This window comes from Sorex araneus, chromosome 5, assembly GCF_027595985.1.
Source record: "Sorex araneus isolate mSorAra2 chromosome 5, mSorAra2.pri, whole genome shotgun sequence".
NCBI lineage: Eukaryota > Metazoa > Chordata > Mammalia > Eulipotyphla > Soricidae > Sorex > Sorex araneus.
The window spans coordinates 192,881,029-192,898,542 of record NC_073306.1 but is presented as its reverse complement, the minus strand read 5'-3'; the positions used below and the strand labels follow the sequence as shown (position 1 = coordinate 192,898,542).

Sequence of the window (17,514 nt, the reverse complement as noted above, 5' to 3'; positions counted from 1 at the left end):
GTCATCTTGATCTACAGAGTTTATAGGAATACCCTGGAATTCAAAATTACAACTTTTTTTAAAATGAAATGTTTTTGAATATATAAGCTAATCGCTTTTAAATGAAATAATTTTAAGTAAAAAGGAACAAAATATTTTTCTTGCATGTAGAGGTATTTCTAAAAAAATAATAGGAGCAATAATTGCCATTTAAGTGTGACAGGATTTATACAGGAGTTTCTTCTTTAGAACTGTTTGCATTAGTCTGATTCTGTATTTAAATTTTCAGTGCAAAAAAATTAGAAAAACTTCGTTCCATTCTAGTTAAAAATATTGATGGTCAACACTAAAAGCATTTTATTTTATTTAAGGGGAATCTCAAAATGAACTTCGAGAAGCCAGACTAAAACTCATAAGTGATGATGTGTGCAAGCAACCACATGTGTATGGCAGTGACATAAAATTTGGAATGTTTTGTGCTGGCTATCTAGAGGGAATTTATGATGCCTGCAGGGTAAGTGGAGAGAGAGATTACTTTTTCATTATTAACTCAAACATGTTTCATCTGGTTCCAAAAAAATCCAATTATTTTGTTAGTACAAAATGCAGATATCTTGTCAGAACTGTAATTTACATGTAAATTTCATAACATATCTATATTTACAAGTTTAAATTTAGCAATTTTTTGTTATTCTTAAACAAATGAAACCAAAGTGTCTTAATAATTGTAATTCAAAGGTTAATAAATAGAATCCCTTTCCCCAAAGGATTCACATTGAGAAAAGGAATTCATCATGAGGTACAAACTATTATTATGTGTTGTTAGAGATTATATAATGATATAATAGAGAACCAACATTTTCAGCCTAAAAGGAAAAAAAATTGGTTTTGTTTTGATTGAGTTTGTTTGGGAGTTCACATCTAGGAAGTGCCCAGGGCTTACTCTTGGCTCAAAGCTCAGGGGTCACTCCTGATGGTACTCAGAGGAACACTTGTTGTGCCAGGGATCAACCTTGGGGCAGTCATCTACAAAACAAGGCAAGCGCCTAACATGCCTTACTATCTCTCTGGCTGCAGAAGAGAATATTTTTAGAGAAAATATTCAGAAATACATTGTTCAAATAAAACCTAAGGATAAATGGCACTTTCCCAGTTATAAAATATCAAACAAGAGAAAAAGAGCACAGTCAAAATTATAAAGAAGTGAAATTACAATCTTATTTGAAGAAATCCAATTAATTTGTTGTGTATCATTTTAAGGAAATTGAGAGGTTATAAGTATCACTGTATCACCGTCATCCCATTGCTCATAGATTTGCTCCATCAGGCACCAGTAATGTCTCCATTGTGAGACTTTTTGTTAACTGTTTTTGGCATATTGAATACACCATGGGTAGTTTACCAGGTTCTGCGAGATACTCTCAGTAGCTTGCCGGACTCTCTGAGAGGGAGAGCAGAATCCAACCGGGGTCAGCTGCATGTAAGGCAAATATCCCTACCCGATGTGCTATCACTCCAGCCCGAGAGGTTATAAGTATTCATGCTAAAATGTTAGATTATGCCATGTTGTGAATATTCGTTACATTTTCCAGCATAGTCTTGTCCTCAAACATCTATTCTTCATATGTGTTTTTTAGCAACAGTATCAAGTGGGCTTCTCCATAGATGCATCACTTTCATAGTGCAAAATACTTTTTAAAAAAATCCAAGGAGGTGATTCTATTTGGTAAAATGGTGGAGGTTATACTGATGGTAAAATATCCTGCCCAATGTACTACAAGTTACACAGCATGCAGCTGTAAGAAATTAGACAGGAATACAAATTAGATAGCATGCAAGGATGGAGCAATATATGATCTAGCCTTAGTTACAAGGAATTTGAAGAGAGAAAACAAGAATTTAAGAAATCCAAAAAGAGGTTCATTCCATGACAGACATTGTGAGTCTAGGTACAGACAGAATATGGGAGTGTAGGTTAATATTGAGATCAATGATAAACCTCAAGAAAGATGATTGATGAGTGTAAAATTATTTTACCGGACAGAGGAACAAAAGTAATATTTAGAACCTATAACTGTACAATTAGCAAGTTGATTGTGCTTTTTTGTCAATATTGAATTAAATTTTATAAGAAACTAACTTTCCATTATAAACAAAATGGCTACCTCTAGAGAAATAGATCAGATGTGAATCTATAATTGCTTTCTTAGTACCTTCAGATTCTTTTTTTTAACTACACGTTTACTCAAATAGAACATAAAATTTCTGCTCAAAGGATATGACCCTTCATTCATACTATGAATAACCTCTGAGGATATAATTCCTTTGGCAGTGTCTATGATTACTAATACTGGGTTTGGGGCCAAGAGATAGTACTGCTGTAGGCCAATTGCTGACTCAGCTTCAATCTTGACACTCCATATGATCACTCAAACTCTACTAGGAGTGAACCCTGAGTAAGCCCTGAGTACAGCTGGGTGTGACCAAAACCAACATTCTAATTTTAATATTGGGGTTTAATTATTTATTTTTTAAGTTAACATTAGTTTGCAAAAATCTAAACGTTTATGTGTTTTAGGAGTGCAATGTTTCCACACTGTGCCCACCACTGAAATACCAATAGCCCTCTGCCACCTCCATAGGCTCTTTCACTTTTTCACTTGTGTAGCCTCAATATTCTTTTTTTTAATTATCATTATTATTATTATTTTTTTTTCTTTTTGGGTCACACCTGGCGATGCACAGGGGTTACTCCTGGCTCTGCACTCAGGAATTACCCCTGGCTGTGCTCAGGGGACCATATGGGATGCTGGGATTTGAACCCGGGTCGATCGCGTGCAAGGCAAACGCCCTACCCGCTGTGCTATCTCTCCAGCCCCTTATCATTATTATTTTTTAAATTTTTATTTAATCACCATGTGGAAAGTTACAAAGTTTTCAGGTTTATGTCTCAGTTATACAATATTCAAACACCCTTCACCAGTGCCCATATCCCACCACCAAAATCCCCAGTATACCCCCCGCCCCCGCACCCCACCCCGAACTGTATAACTGAAGAATTTCACTTCATTTTCTCTTTACCTTGATTACGTTCCATATTGCAACACAAAACTCACTATTGTTGTTGGAGTTTCCCCCAAAGAAAGACAGCCCTACTAAGGAAGCATTTGATAATTGGTTTTCCATTAAAAGATTGCATGTTTTCAGTTTTTAGAAAAGGTCGCGCAGCTCGGATGTGTCCCAATCCCGCAAGCCGGAGCCGTGTTAGTTGCTGCTCAGTGTCACCAGGGCTCCATCTGGAGAAGGTGTTGTGGCTGCACCTCCTCCGTCCGGATCCCCAGTGTTGTTGGCCCGGTTTTGGGTCCGGAGCATTTCTCCGGCCGTGTAGCCTCAATATTCTTATCAGTCATAGATTTCCCACTCCTCCATTGAACATTGTCTATTCCTTTGCTTTGCTAATATACTACTTAAGGCTGAAATAATCTGGCATCTGTCTTTCTCCTTGTGACTTATTTTTTTAACATGACATCTTCCATTGTCTTTTTTTGTATCAAAAATGCAAACTTTCATCTTTGCCTGAGTCATATTCAATATGCATCTATACCATACTTTCTTTGCTCATTTCTTGTTGGGATCTTGGATTTTTTTCAAGATCTTGTTTATCCCTCACTGCAAATGAATATATATATTCAAATAAATATATATATTCTAATGAATATATATTCAAATGACTATATATAGGGATTTTGTGTTCTTAGGATTTACACCTAAGATTGGAATTGCTAAATCTTACTCTTAATTTTTTTAATAAATATCCATATTATTTTTCATAGATCTTGAGCTATTTAACATCCCCACTAAGAGTGTACCCTGGTTCATTTTTCTCCATATTCCTGCCAACATTTTGTTTCTATATTTTAGATGTAAATAATTCTCACTGGTAGGAAGTGATACCTCACTTCTATTTTGATGATCTGTACTTCTCTTTATTCAGTGCTTCTAAAAATTTTTTTCATCTGCTTGCAGGTGAAAGCTATCTGCATAGCTTCTATGAAGAAGTGTCTGTTCAGATTTTCTCCCCATTTTTGAACTGAGAATATTTAGTGCTTTGTATTTGTTTCGTGCGTTTTTGTTGTTGTTGTTTATTTCATTTTTGTTTGGTTTTTGGTTTGGGGGCCACAGCAGAGCTGCTCGGAGGTCACTTCTGGCTCTACACTCAGTAATTACACCTGGAAGTGTTCAGGGAGCCATATGAAATGTCAGGGTTTGAACCCCAGTCAGCTGTGGATAAGGCAATCTTACCCTGCTGTATTATCTCTCCAGCCCTTGTTTTTTATTTCTATGTGCTTTATATATCTTAGATATTAGCCCTTTGTTTGTGTGAGGGGTGGGGGCGTTGGCAAATATTTTCTCCTACTTAATTGGATATGTTTTTGTTTTATAGAAGTGCAGTTTTGTCATTTGTAATTCCATTTGCTGATTTTTTAATTTTGTTTTCTTTGCCAGTGGAATTGGTTATGAAAGATACCACTGAAGCCAATATTTCTAGGGAGCTTTGTCTGTGTTTTCTTCAATGTATTTTCTAGTCTTGTGTCTTTAATCCAGTTTGAGCTCACTTTTGTGGACAGTTGAGATAGTGGTTCTATAGGTACCAAACCTCTAACAACTTGTGCCCCAAAGCCAATCATAGAGCACACAGTTGGGGGGAGGGTGAGGAAAAGAGTTCTCTCTGCTGCAGCAAATAAAAGCAAGAGAAACAGCAAGATTTATTTTTTTTAATTTTATTGAATCAGCAAGATTTATTATTTTTTTTAATTTTATTGAATTACCGTGAGATAGTTACAAGTTTTCATGTTTGGGTTACCATCCCTCCACCAGTGCACATTCCCCACCACCAATATCCCGGGTATACCCCCCCCTTTCCCACCCTCCCCCTGCCACTATGGCAGACAATATTCCCCATAGTCTCACCCTACGTTTGAGCATTATGGCTAACAGCAAGATTTCAAATTCAGGCCTGCCCACAGGCCCTGGGCAGGGGCATTTGCAGGATTAGATGGGTTACTGATCAGCTCAGGAGCCGGTGCTGGGTCACCAGATTTCATGGAGTCTTGAAAGTTGCTGATCACACATTTTCCCTTTCTCCTGCCTCTGATTTGAGGACAGTCACCAGAGCCTAAGAAAGGATTCAGAAGGGGAGGAGGTGCAACAATCTCAGCTTCTGTTATAATTAGATTATATTTTAGCAGGGTTAGTGTGCAGGGTTGTGGGGAAACAAGGTCAATGATTTAGCCAGCAAGGTGAGAACTGATGAGAAAGACTTGAGGACTTAGAGTACACTAACACAGTTTTGATCTTCTGCACGAGTCTAACTTGTTTCCTAGAACCATTTATTGAAAAGACTTTCCATCCTCTATGTTTTCAGCTCCTTTTTTGGGTAACCATCCCACTGAGATAATAATGCATTATGATACTTATAATTTGCTGGGTAGACCTTATACATTCTCACGACAAAATAAAAAATAACTATGTAAAATGGCAGATGTGTTAATTAACCTGATTATAGTTACCATTTCACAAATTATATGTATAACTAATCATTATGTAAACTTTAAATTTATAAATTTTATTTCTCAAACGTATCTATTATAAGTAGTAAAATTTAAAGTGTAAAAATTAGACTTTAAGGCTTTAAAACATTTTTTTTTGCTTTTTTTGGGTCACACCTGGTGATGCACAGGGGTCACTCCTGGCTCTGCACTCAGGAATTATCCCTGCCGGTGCCCAGAGGACCATATGGGATGCTGGGAACCGAACCCAGGTCGGCCGCATGCAAGGCAAACACCCTACCCTATGTGCTATTGCTCCAACCCCAAGGCTTTTATAACTTTTAAAATCTGTTGCAATTATTTAATTTTTAATCATTAATTCATATACATGCCTAATAGTTAAGTAAGTAGCTTTTTACAGCATATTAAATGATAAGATTGACATTTAGCTAATTTTCTTTTTTCTTTATTTTCAGGGTGATTCTGGGGGACCTTTAGTTGTAAAAGATCTAAAAGATACTTGGTATCTCATTGGAATTGTGAGCTGGGGAGATAACTGTGGTCAAAAGAACAAACCTGGTGTCTACACAAAAGTGACTTACTACCGAAAATGGATTGGTTCAAAAACGGGCCTCTAATTCTCCAAATACATCAAGCATAAAGAACTGTATGCAGGTCATACATTTATGAGAATACAAATAATAATTCACCATGAAAATGAAAATTAAATAACTGAACCTAATAATATGATTAATGAAATATATGATTTATTTGGAATCACTTTAATTAACCAATAACCTATACTAATTTATAAAGCATTTTAACTTACCAATCAGCAGATCAGGTTAGCCTGGTTTGAAAAATGCAGCATGGATACTCAACTCTTTAGATCATGAAAAATGGAGCATTAATGATAATCAATGTATATTTTTGAAAAAAAAACCTTCAGAATTTTAGAATAACTTTGCCAGGGATAGTCCCTTAAATGAGAAAGTTTTTAAACTCTCAAGGAATCAGAAAACTCCTACAACTTCTTACCATTTCTTCATAATAAACAAATACACATTTTTCCTTTTCTCTATTATTCCACTAAAACAAAGAGACTTTCCAGCACAAGAAATAATTTTTCAGGGCAGCAAAATGGCTGAGGAATAAAAGACAAACACTTTTCACACACAAGCACCTAAGTTTGATCCTCAGCACTTCACTCCCAGCACCCGCCAAGCACCTTCAGATGTAGCCCTCATTACGTATGTCCTCCTCCTTGCCAACACACACACACACACACACACACACACACACACACACACACACACACACACTACTGTGCACTACATCATCAGGAACTCTCTGGCCAACCAGGAGTGGTCCCAGAGGCCTCCTGAATAGTACTGGGGAGGAGCTTCTCAATCCCCTATCGAGAAGAAATTATCTTCTTAAAACCGCCCACCCCCTGTTGGAGTGATATGTGTAAAAGTAAAGTTATTTCCGGCTCTGATGGATCCTTCCAGACTCAGGAGCATCCTGCTCATTCCACGGATCTGCTCATCAGATTGTGACACAATTAGCACCTTTTTGATGCAAGGACAACACAGTTGGAAGTAGTAGGCAGAAAAATATCAGACAACAACAATTATCATTAGCTTGTCTCTTATGGAGTTGCATTTTCATTGATGTTTTATATTGCCACTGTTACTGTCATCCCATTGCTCATTGATTTGCTCAAGCGGGCACCAGTAACATCTCCATTGTGAGACATGTTGTTACTGTTTTTGTCATATCAAATACACTATAGGTAGCTTGCCAAGCTCTGCCATATGGGCGAGATACTCTCAGTAGCTTGCCAGGCTCTCCGAGAAGGGCGGAGGAATCGAACCTGTGTGCAAGGCAAATGCCTACCCGCTGTGTTATTTCTCCAGCCTGATGTTTTCTGGGAGCTAAAACTGAAACGTTTATTAATACTACAATATATAATTTTTGTTTTGTCTGCTTTACTTAATGGATCTGAGGAATGAAAACTGAAGTTGAGAATTCAATTCCAGTACATAACACAATAAATGCCATTAATGTTATGACAATAGTCAAGGTCACCTCCGAACAATATATTTATACAGAATATACTACATGATATTAACAACTAGAGCTTATTTCATTGAGCTTATACCATTGAACAAATCCTTTTTGGAAAACACTTCAAAAGCTAAAACTAAGTTATCAATCATTTAATCCAAACTAGAGTACTAATTACAAATGTTCTTTTATTAGAATACTGAAATGGTTAAATAAATTAATTTAAATAAGTTAAAGGATTTTTAAAAATCTGTAGTAGAGCATATACAATTAATAGTGGTTTTATTTTCGGGGGAAAACAGTTGTATCTAAAGAAACACAGTCTTAAAAAAAAAAGACTAGATATTACCCCAAAACACTGAAAAAGAGTTACGTTATAATAATTCCCCATGTGCACAAAAAGTAATCCAAATATATTCTAAAATATCATAGAGATTAAAAAATTTATTCACAGAATTGACCTATAACTTAGACTCAGGATGGGAAAGGTTGCATTGGGTCCATCTAATGATGCCCAGTGTTCTGAAGCTACTCAGGGCACTTTCCTTAGGGTTGCTCCAGGCAGGGCTTGGGGGAGAGATTATAAGGTTTACTTGAGGGTCAATACCTTAAAATGAGGAGAACGTAAGCCAGGAAACATCAATGACTCAACAAAGTCATGGGTAATTTGTGCTCTGTTGTGTTTAGAGCCCAGAAACCAATCTCAGACATCCTTTCCTTGATTAAGCCATTCTATGATTTTCTATTTTTATTAAATCCCCACATCTATGTAACTTCCAGCAAGTGCTATCAATCTGAATTAAATTAGAAATCTCTAAAGATGTCATTTTTAAAAGATACGACTCATTTGCGCAGCTGGCTGCCAATTCTCTGAACTCACTTCAAGATCAAGTTGTTTCTTTATGTATAAAAACCATATACATACATAAAGGCATTGAAATTATTCTCTGTCATGGTGGGAAGATTCTGACTCAAATATTAAAACTACTTTTATTATCTTAGATCTATAAACATTGCGCAACATTTTATTCTGGGCCATCTGTAAATAAATGTCAATGTATCATTTGGAATCTAATAATAAAGTTAATGATCAGAGTGTTATCTAAATGCGAAATCTTTCTTGTAAGTGCCATTAAACATTGCATTTCTTTTAAATGACTTGTTTAGGTTAGTCAAGGTGAAGCTTATCAACCTCAGTGTTAAATCTTTGTCCTGAATAATTCATTGGTATTGGAGACTATCCTTTACATGGCAGAATATCCAGCATTTCCCCCAAACTTCCAAACACGACTGTCTGGAATACATTCCTTCTCCCCTCAAATTGTGGTTAAAAATAGTTCCAGGCATTTAAAACATGTGTCCTCAAGATAAACTTGCTCCCAGTGAAGAAAACTGAGCAACTTTCATGCTCCTAAAAAAAAAAACAATATAAGATTGATGTTTCAATTAGTGCCTATTTAAAATATTGACTAATCTCTGCATGTACAATGTGTCTGAAGGATATCTCATTGCTCCTCTTATTACCACCAGCCTCTTATAACCATGAATATATATTTTTATAAAGAATTCTCCTAGTAGAGTTTCTCTGTCTTGAATAATATGCAAATAATCCATAGTGAGAAATATATTTTTCATTCATCTTTACAAATATATAATAATAAGATTCGATAAATTTATTTTTACTAAACATAATATAAGCATAGTTTTGTCTTAAAATATCTAGGAGATTAAAATGGAGTAAAACAATTTTTGATTTATAAAACTCAAGTTTTTATAGAGAATGGAAGAGGTTGTAATGGAAGTAGGTGAGTTAATAAAAATACTACAGAGAAGAAAACTTCTGGATAACCTCACTCATTGTGAATTATTAGTCAAAAGTAGGTAATTCTGAGAAATAATGAACCCTTGGAATGCAAAACCAATTACTGGAGGTTATGTGGAGGGAAGGAGGGAAAGAAAACCAGTGGCAGAGGGTGATGGGTACTTTGGTGGTGGGGGGGTGTAGTTATCTTGAATACAGACACATTAACTTTAATGCTGTTGCAACTATCTAAGCTACAATAATAAAATAACAGTAATGCATTAGTAAAAGGTATATACTTATTCCAGAATGTGTTATGGGTACTGTGGGATCAATATTGTGAAATCAGTTTAGATGTCACAGTTTTTCAAAATGAAATAGAAAAATAATGCGAAGGTTTGATTTTATTGAATTTAGTAAAGTAATGTTTCATAAAACTTCTCAAGTTTGGTATATCTTTTGTATGCTGTAGCTGTTTTTTAAGAAAGTTTGAAGTTTCTTACAAAACTAAACATACTCATATTATGCAACGTAACATTGTGCTCCTTAGAATTTATTCAAATGAAATGCAAATGTATATTCATACAGAAATACACACATGTATTTTTATAGCAGTTTTATTTATAATTACTAAATTTTGAAAGTAAACATGATGCCCTTCAGTTAATGGATAAAAAAACATACAGTGCTGCAAACATGCAATGGAATTTTAATCAGTGATAAACATGCAATGGAATATAAATCAGTGATAAACATGCAATGGAATATTAAATAGGGATAAAATATGAGATATCAAATAGAGGCATAGAGAGAGAAAAAAACATATTCTTAAGCATAAGAAGCCTATCTGAACAAATTGAGAATTATATGGTTCTAACTATATTCTGGAAAAGTCAAAAATATAGTATTAGTAAAGTGACCGGTGATTATCAAGGGCTTCAGGAGTGGGGTTGATCAAGATGAAGAGCATAAAAGATTTCTGCATTATTTGAAGCCTACACTAAATAATTCCATATGCCACTGTAATGGTTTTAAAACTCAGTCTTACCAAGAGTAAATATCACACAAGCCTTCAAAAGCATAATAAATTCATATCAATATAGCTTATGAATTATGAGAAATGTACCATAGTCACTTGGACTGTTTATAGTTGTGTGTATATGGGAAATCTATGTTCCTATAAAATTTCTGCTAAAGTTTTCCATAAACCTAAGCTTACTGCAAATATAAGGATTAACAAAATAAACTAAGAGCTTCAGAGGATCTTGAAGATCTGATGGAACATAGTGGAATATGAGAGTTTTGAATACAGTCCTCAAGAAGGTTAGCATCAAGAAATTCTAGTGTGGCTAAAAATTTCTTCAGTGGCTAAGTTAAATATTTGGAAGAAATTATAAATTAAAAAATTTCTCTAATAAACAAGTTTAAACTTTGTGAATAGGTATGGGCAAAGAACAAGAACCAACCATATTTTCTTAAATGAACAGTTGAATGTTTATATGGCTTAAAATTCTGTAGAACTCATAAGTGAGTTTTCTTGCATACCTCTCATCAATTCAATTTCCCAGCACCTCAAATAGTACTCCGAATTTCTCCAGAAATGATTCCTGAGCATAGAGCCATGAACATGTCCTGAGTACTGTTGGGTGTAGCTAAAACAATAAAAACCAAAAAGCATTAATACTCTATACAGACTACTAGTAATGATATGTTACTCCCTGAGTATAGGGAATTTAATTAAAGCTTCAGGATAGGATTATACAAATATTCAATAGGAAAATTCAAGATTTAATATTGACTCCAGGAGAAGAAAACAAACAATTCTTTTTTCCTCAGATTCTCTCAATATATCGTTAGTTTTGAAATAGTGTTGTATACCATTTAATAGATGACAGGTCACTAAAAATCCCTATTTCAATTGTTTTGTCCAAGCTATTGTGATCTATTAGGGTTGAAAGAAGAGTCTAACTACTTTTTGAGATGGAATTTGCATTAATGTGATAATAATATTTTCTGCATTAATTCTATAATAACGTTATTATAACATCACCATAATATTGTCTGCATTATTTGTGATTGGGGTTCACTCTCAAATTATTTGGGATTCCCCTAAAAAAGTTACTTTTATGAATGTGTGGTCACCCATCTTCTAGGACAGGAGTATTCATTGAGCAATTTTGGCCACTGACTCGAGCAAAAGCAAAACAATGGCAGAAACCATGAGAACACAGGAAGGCTTAGCACAGAATTCCATGATATTGATGCCCCTAAAGAAATACTTCCAAATTTTGAACGAATGTTTGATATTGATAAAATATGATATTTTGTCTCTATGAGAATTTTTATGTAGAGAATTAAGCATAAGAGTTGGTATCTGATGCGGGCTGAAAGTAGACTACAGATGGCCACTCGATGCCTCTATTGCAAACTACAACATCCAAAGGGAGAGAGAGCGAGCAAAAGGGAATGCCCTGCCACAGAGGTGGGATGGGGTAGAGGAGACAGGGTGGTGGTGGTGGTGGGAGGGATGCTGGGACCATTGGTGGTGAGGGACGGGAAGTGGTGGAGGGATGAGTACTCGACCATTGTATGACTGAAATGCAGGCACGGAAGTTTGTAAGCCTGTAACTGTACCTCACAGTGATTCACTAACAAACAATTTTTAAAAATCTACATATAACAAAATTAACACTATTTATCATCTTTCTAAGGAACACATATTTGAATAGAAAACAATAAAGATTAATTTAAAAAAAAATAAAAGAGTTGGTACCTGAGAAAATATAATTCCAGTTTCAATAGTGGAAGCTGTGGCTGGGTTAGGGGAGGAGATTGAAACAATCCCTGTCATTATGTACAAAGACTATGCAATTAACTCTGGGTTTCCAGGCAAACCTCCTTTCCAGTAAAAACATTTGTTTTATTTAAAGTGGTCAAGGTATAAAATGTATTAAAGGGATCACAAAGGAATCTTACATGCTTTATATTAACCCTAAATGTTCCCACTTATGAAAAATAAGTGGGAATATCCGTGCCAGGCTGTTTTCACTCGGGGCGCCCCAGAGCATCATGAGTGAAAACCCTCTCTGCCCCAAGGGACCCAGCACCCCCGCACCCGATCTCCAGTACCCAACCACCGCCACGCTCCAGGCCGCTTTCCGGACGCTCTGGTCGAGCCTAAAGCATGAATGAAGTCCCACGGAACCAAGATAATGAGGAACTTTGTGACCTTGAACTCTGGACTCAACAGGACCCAGAAGCAGGGATCTCTGCCTGCTATCCCCCATCTCCAGTGACCCAGGGGTCACAGCCATCAGCCACACCCGGCCACACCCTGCCAGCACCAGATAATCTCTAATCGGCCACCATCCAGATCTCAACGGCTGCTCTTCCCAGAAAGGAGTATAAAATGAGGCCCCCATAGCTATGCCACTGGACTCCACGCCAGGTAGTGAGAACCCCGGTAGAGTCCCGGCAGCTGACCTCCACTACCCAACTGCTGCCATGCTCCAGGCTGCTTTCCAGACATTATAAAACACTTCCTACCCATTCCCATTTTCCATAATTACCACACCATAATTGATGGAGTTCAGATAGTAGGCAACAAATCATAGACTAATATATATATAGGTATATATGTACACATATATACCTATACACACACACACACACACACACACACATATATATATATATGTATATATATATATATAGCCTAGCAAGCTACCAAGAGTACCCCGCCCATACGGGCAGAGCCTGGCAAGCTAGCCATGGCATATTCGATATGCCAAAAGCAGTAACAATAGTTCTCATTCTCCTGACCCTGAAAGAGCCTCCAATTGTTGGGAAAAACGAGTAAAGAGAGGCTGCTAAAATTTCAGGGCTGGGAGGAATAGAGATGTTACTGGTGCCTGTTTGAGTAAATCGACGAACAACAGTATGACAGTGATACAGTGATGAAAATTTTGTAAATTTCCTTGCTTGTACTATGTATAGATGGAAAGATCAGCCAAAGCTCCAATCAGTACTTTTCTTGAAATTGTATTAGAAGTGGCAACCTAATCTGACTCCGTTTAAAACCATGTTGCACAGATCATTATACAGTCGTTGGGCTGCCAGTTCTCAAAATCCCTACTGCTTTCCCAGGAGTCTGGATGGAAATAGCATAGTATATAGGGGAACACCTTCTACATCAGTAGTCATTTCCTACAGTAACTCATAGACAACCATAGCTGTGTCCTCTCTTCCTCTTGAATTTGCATTAATAAAAAAAAAAGCACTCTAAAAACATCCTCTTTTTCCTATTGTCTTTTATTGGTGAATTAACAATGCATTTTGATTATCATTTCCTAATTGATCAAAATCCAAATTTATTTCTCATTTAGATACTTCCTAAACAAATAGTCTCAACAAAGTAGAATACATGAAAAAATATAAAAAATATTTTTAATTAATATTTTTAAGTTTTGAGGGCAAGTGCCTAGAAGTAGGATACTTGAATCATATAGAAGTTCCCATCTTACTTTTTTTCCATAGAGTCTAAACCAGACAACATTCCCACCAAAGCTCAATGATTTCATATATAAATCTGTCATATCTAGATAAATCGATTGGAGATAAGAACAACATCAATTGATAATAAACCTTGGACACTGGATTACAGTCCTGGGAATACCGACTTGTACGGGGAGAGGGTGGAATAGTTGGAGAATCAAGGGCTTGCAGTGGTGATAAAGTAAGAAAACAACAAACATCAAAATCTGTCACAGGGCTCAACTGTTGCCATGCGCACTGCTGACCTCCACATGCTTGGATGAGCCTCACCCATGAGTGAATTTGCAGAAAACCCAGGTATGCAGGACTTGTGACTGAAAACTCCAGGCTCAATGGAACTGGGATTGGGTGACTACTGCCTATTTCCCGTTTCCTACATTTTGACAGTCATGCCCAAAAGCTGCTCCTGGGGCCATATAATCTCACTAAGGGCCATCCAGTAGCACTGTAGCACTGTCGTCCCATTGTTCATCGATTTGCTCCAGCAGGCACCAGTAACGTCTCCGTTGTGAGACTTGTTACTGTTTTTGGCATGTCAAATACACCACGGGTAGCTTGCCAGGCTCTGTGTGTGGGCGGGATACTCTTGGTAGCTTGCTGGGCTCTTCGAAAGGGACGGAGGAATTGAATCCAGGTCGGCGGCATGCAAGGCAAATGCCCTATCTACTGTGCTATCGCTCCAGTCCATCCAGAGACTCAACAATTAATCTCTCGGAGAAGAGCACAGAATGATATGCCATAGAGATGCTTCCAGACCCCGAACCAGGATGTTTCATTCAGGGTAACCTGGAGGGGAGCTGGCAAGGCCCCTTCCTGGCACCAATGAAGTCAGCCCCAGTAGCCAAAAACCTCCAGAACTCCACCACCACCACGATCACTGCCGCTCTCCACACGCTCGAATGGGCCTCACCTATACGGGAATCTATTCCCGGACATCTCATATTTTACACCACTGATATACCAAGAGTAGCAAATAGCATTTGATGGGTGTAAAGTAGAAGGCAAACAATCTTAGGGGAAATACCTTAGGGGAAAATGCCTTTGTGTGTGTGTGTATATATATATGCATATATATATGCATGTACATGTATATAAAGGGGCTGTAGTGATAGCCCAGTGGGTAAAGCATTTGCCTTGCACATGGCCAACCCGGGTTCAATTCCCAGCATCCCATATGGTCCCCTGAGCACCACCAGGAGTGATAACTGAGTACAGAGCCAGGAGTAATTCCTGTGCATCACCGGGTGTGATCCAAATAGAGAAAAGAAAATAAAAGAAAAGAAGACAGAATCTGGATGAGTTTCTACTCAACCCCCTTAATCTGAGAATTAAATCCTGCCACCTTGAATCTTAGGGGAACTTAGATTGGAATGAGACTTCATTCTTTTCGGTCCAGAAAAGATGTGCGAGTGGCCTCAACCTGACGAACTTGGTTCTTTGTCCTTTTTATAGAAAAGATTCAAGGGCAAGAGAGAGTAGATGTGAAAGCAGAAACATTTAATAAGAACATAATACATACCAAGAAGTGCATACAGTCACTCTTGAGGGAAAGGTACACACCGGTTTGGGGGGGCAAGAATGTGTAGGGAGTGAGCTAAGGGTAAGCAATATGGATAAAGGGCTGGGAAAGAGCATAACAAGCAGAATGCTAAAGATAGACATACGACTAGGGACGACATGCAGGGGATCTGCTTTGCTCATGTGCGCCTTTCGGTACATCTTTCTAGTGTGGGCATAGCCTGGAATGAAGAGTTGGGGCCACCTTAGGTGTAGTGTCTGGTCCCATTTAAGACACAATGTGGGTATCCATGTCTCCCACACACCCATACTGGCCCAAGGGACTCGGTAGACCAGAGCACACACCACGGGGCTAAGGCCCGGCTCATCCGAACATTGCTTACCTTGGGCAACTATGGTGCTCATGTACAGAGCATTGGGCACCCATCCAGCACTTTTAGTTCCCTCTATTTTTTTTTCCAGGCAGTGGGGAACATGGCCAGCAGTTCCACTCCCTCACCTATTAACTACCCTAAGACATCTCAGTCCAAATGTCCTGGCCAGGGACGAGACCGTTCACTTGCTCTTTCCCCTTGGTCAAAATCCATTGCACTGTGGAATTCTTGGCTCCCCACCTTTGGCACAGTGCAGTATTCTTGCATGGTTCCTGGATCCTCTAGGGCTATCCACTCTCAATTGATGCAGACAGATAGGTGCACATAGGCACCTGATAGTTACCACCCTAATCACTGTCAATCAAAAGAGGTACTCAGAGCTAGCACACAGCTTTTAAGTAGCCAACAACCCAGCAGCCATTTCTTCATATAACAGGGCGCATCAGTCTCCCGTAGAGATTGGCAAAGGTCACCACACACCACCAGGAGTGATGGGCAAGTCTCAGTCCCTGCATTGTTGCTTAAGTGGCATAAAACCATGTGCTGTGCAGTTACCAGGCAGTATTTATCCCAGATATCCCCTGCATCCTCTCCAGGGTGTTGGCAAACATACTGTAGGGAGACCAGAGGCATAGCCCTGCCATATGACACATCACCACAGCCCGCAGTGCCACACCAAATCATCTCTGTAGTGGATTAGACAGCCGCCACAGTCCACTAAGTGAGTCCTCCTCGTTCAGTCAATGAATCATCCTTTTCCTGGTTTCTGTAAAAACTGTGGTTTGACCCTCCCATTGTAGGGGCCAGGCACAAGTCCCACCTCCTACTGTTTGGTCCTAAATATACCCAAGCAAAAAAACAAACAAAAAATTTAAGAACATATTTTAAAATTCAGGTCCTCAAACTCTTCAGCTGAGCAGTTGGCCTTGAAAGCTATTCTGATGCATTCTGATGATCTCCTTGCTACCAGTAAGAGTGATTAAAAAAATTAAAGTTCTGGGGCTGGAGCAATAGTACAGTGGGTAGGGCATTTGTCTTGCACGTGACCAACCCAGGTTCGATTCCCAGCATCCCATAAGGTCCTCCAAGCATGACCAGGAGTAATTCCTGAGTGCAAAGCCAAGAGTAACCCCTGTGCATAGGCGGGTGTGACCCAGAAAGCAAAAAATAAATTAAATTAAAATAAAATAAAATAAAAGTTCTAACACAGCATAAGTACTTTATTGAGTCTGCACACTATTTCATTCAATAATTCAAAATATCAAATGTAGTTTTAGCTACATCTAAGGCAGAAATGCAGTATTTTTCCTCAGAATACTGTGATTTGTTCTGAAATTTATTTTCAGAGCTGGGTTAAGTGTTTTTAATGAATGCAAAAAGAAAAGAAAATTGATATAAGGGCAAATTGCAGAGGAATAAACTTAGTCTAAGTCACTGCTAAAGAAGATGTATATAATTAGGCAGATTTTGAACTAAAAGAAATGTATTGGAAGATGAAGGAATTGCCGGTGTAAGCCAAGGTAATAGCACTGGAGTAAACTGTGAGAGCAGGAAATACAACCAAGTAAAAGAAATAGTTGGAAATGTTCACTTTGGACAGGAACTGAGTACTAAAAGTAGGTACAAGAGATATGCCTGATAACTTTTCAGTATCTGTATTGAAAACCAT

At 37.8% G+C, this 17,514-nt stretch overlaps 1 protein-coding gene across 1 annotated transcript in view; it reads left to right on the top strand.

The window, feature by feature from the left end:
• Positions 1 to 6,166, top strand: part of TMPRSS11A (transmembrane serine protease 11A) — a 56,296-nt gene extending 50,130 nt beyond the window's left edge. Inside the window, exons 9-10 of the mRNA XM_055140001.1 lie at positions 351 to 493; positions 6,005 to 6,166. Of these exons, the coding sequence (XP_054995976.1) occupies positions 351 to 493; positions 6,005 to 6,166 (305 nt within the window). The remainder of the gene's footprint in view (positions 1 to 350; positions 494 to 6,004) is intronic.
• The last annotated feature ends 11,348 nt before the right edge of the window (positions 6,167 to 17,514 follow it).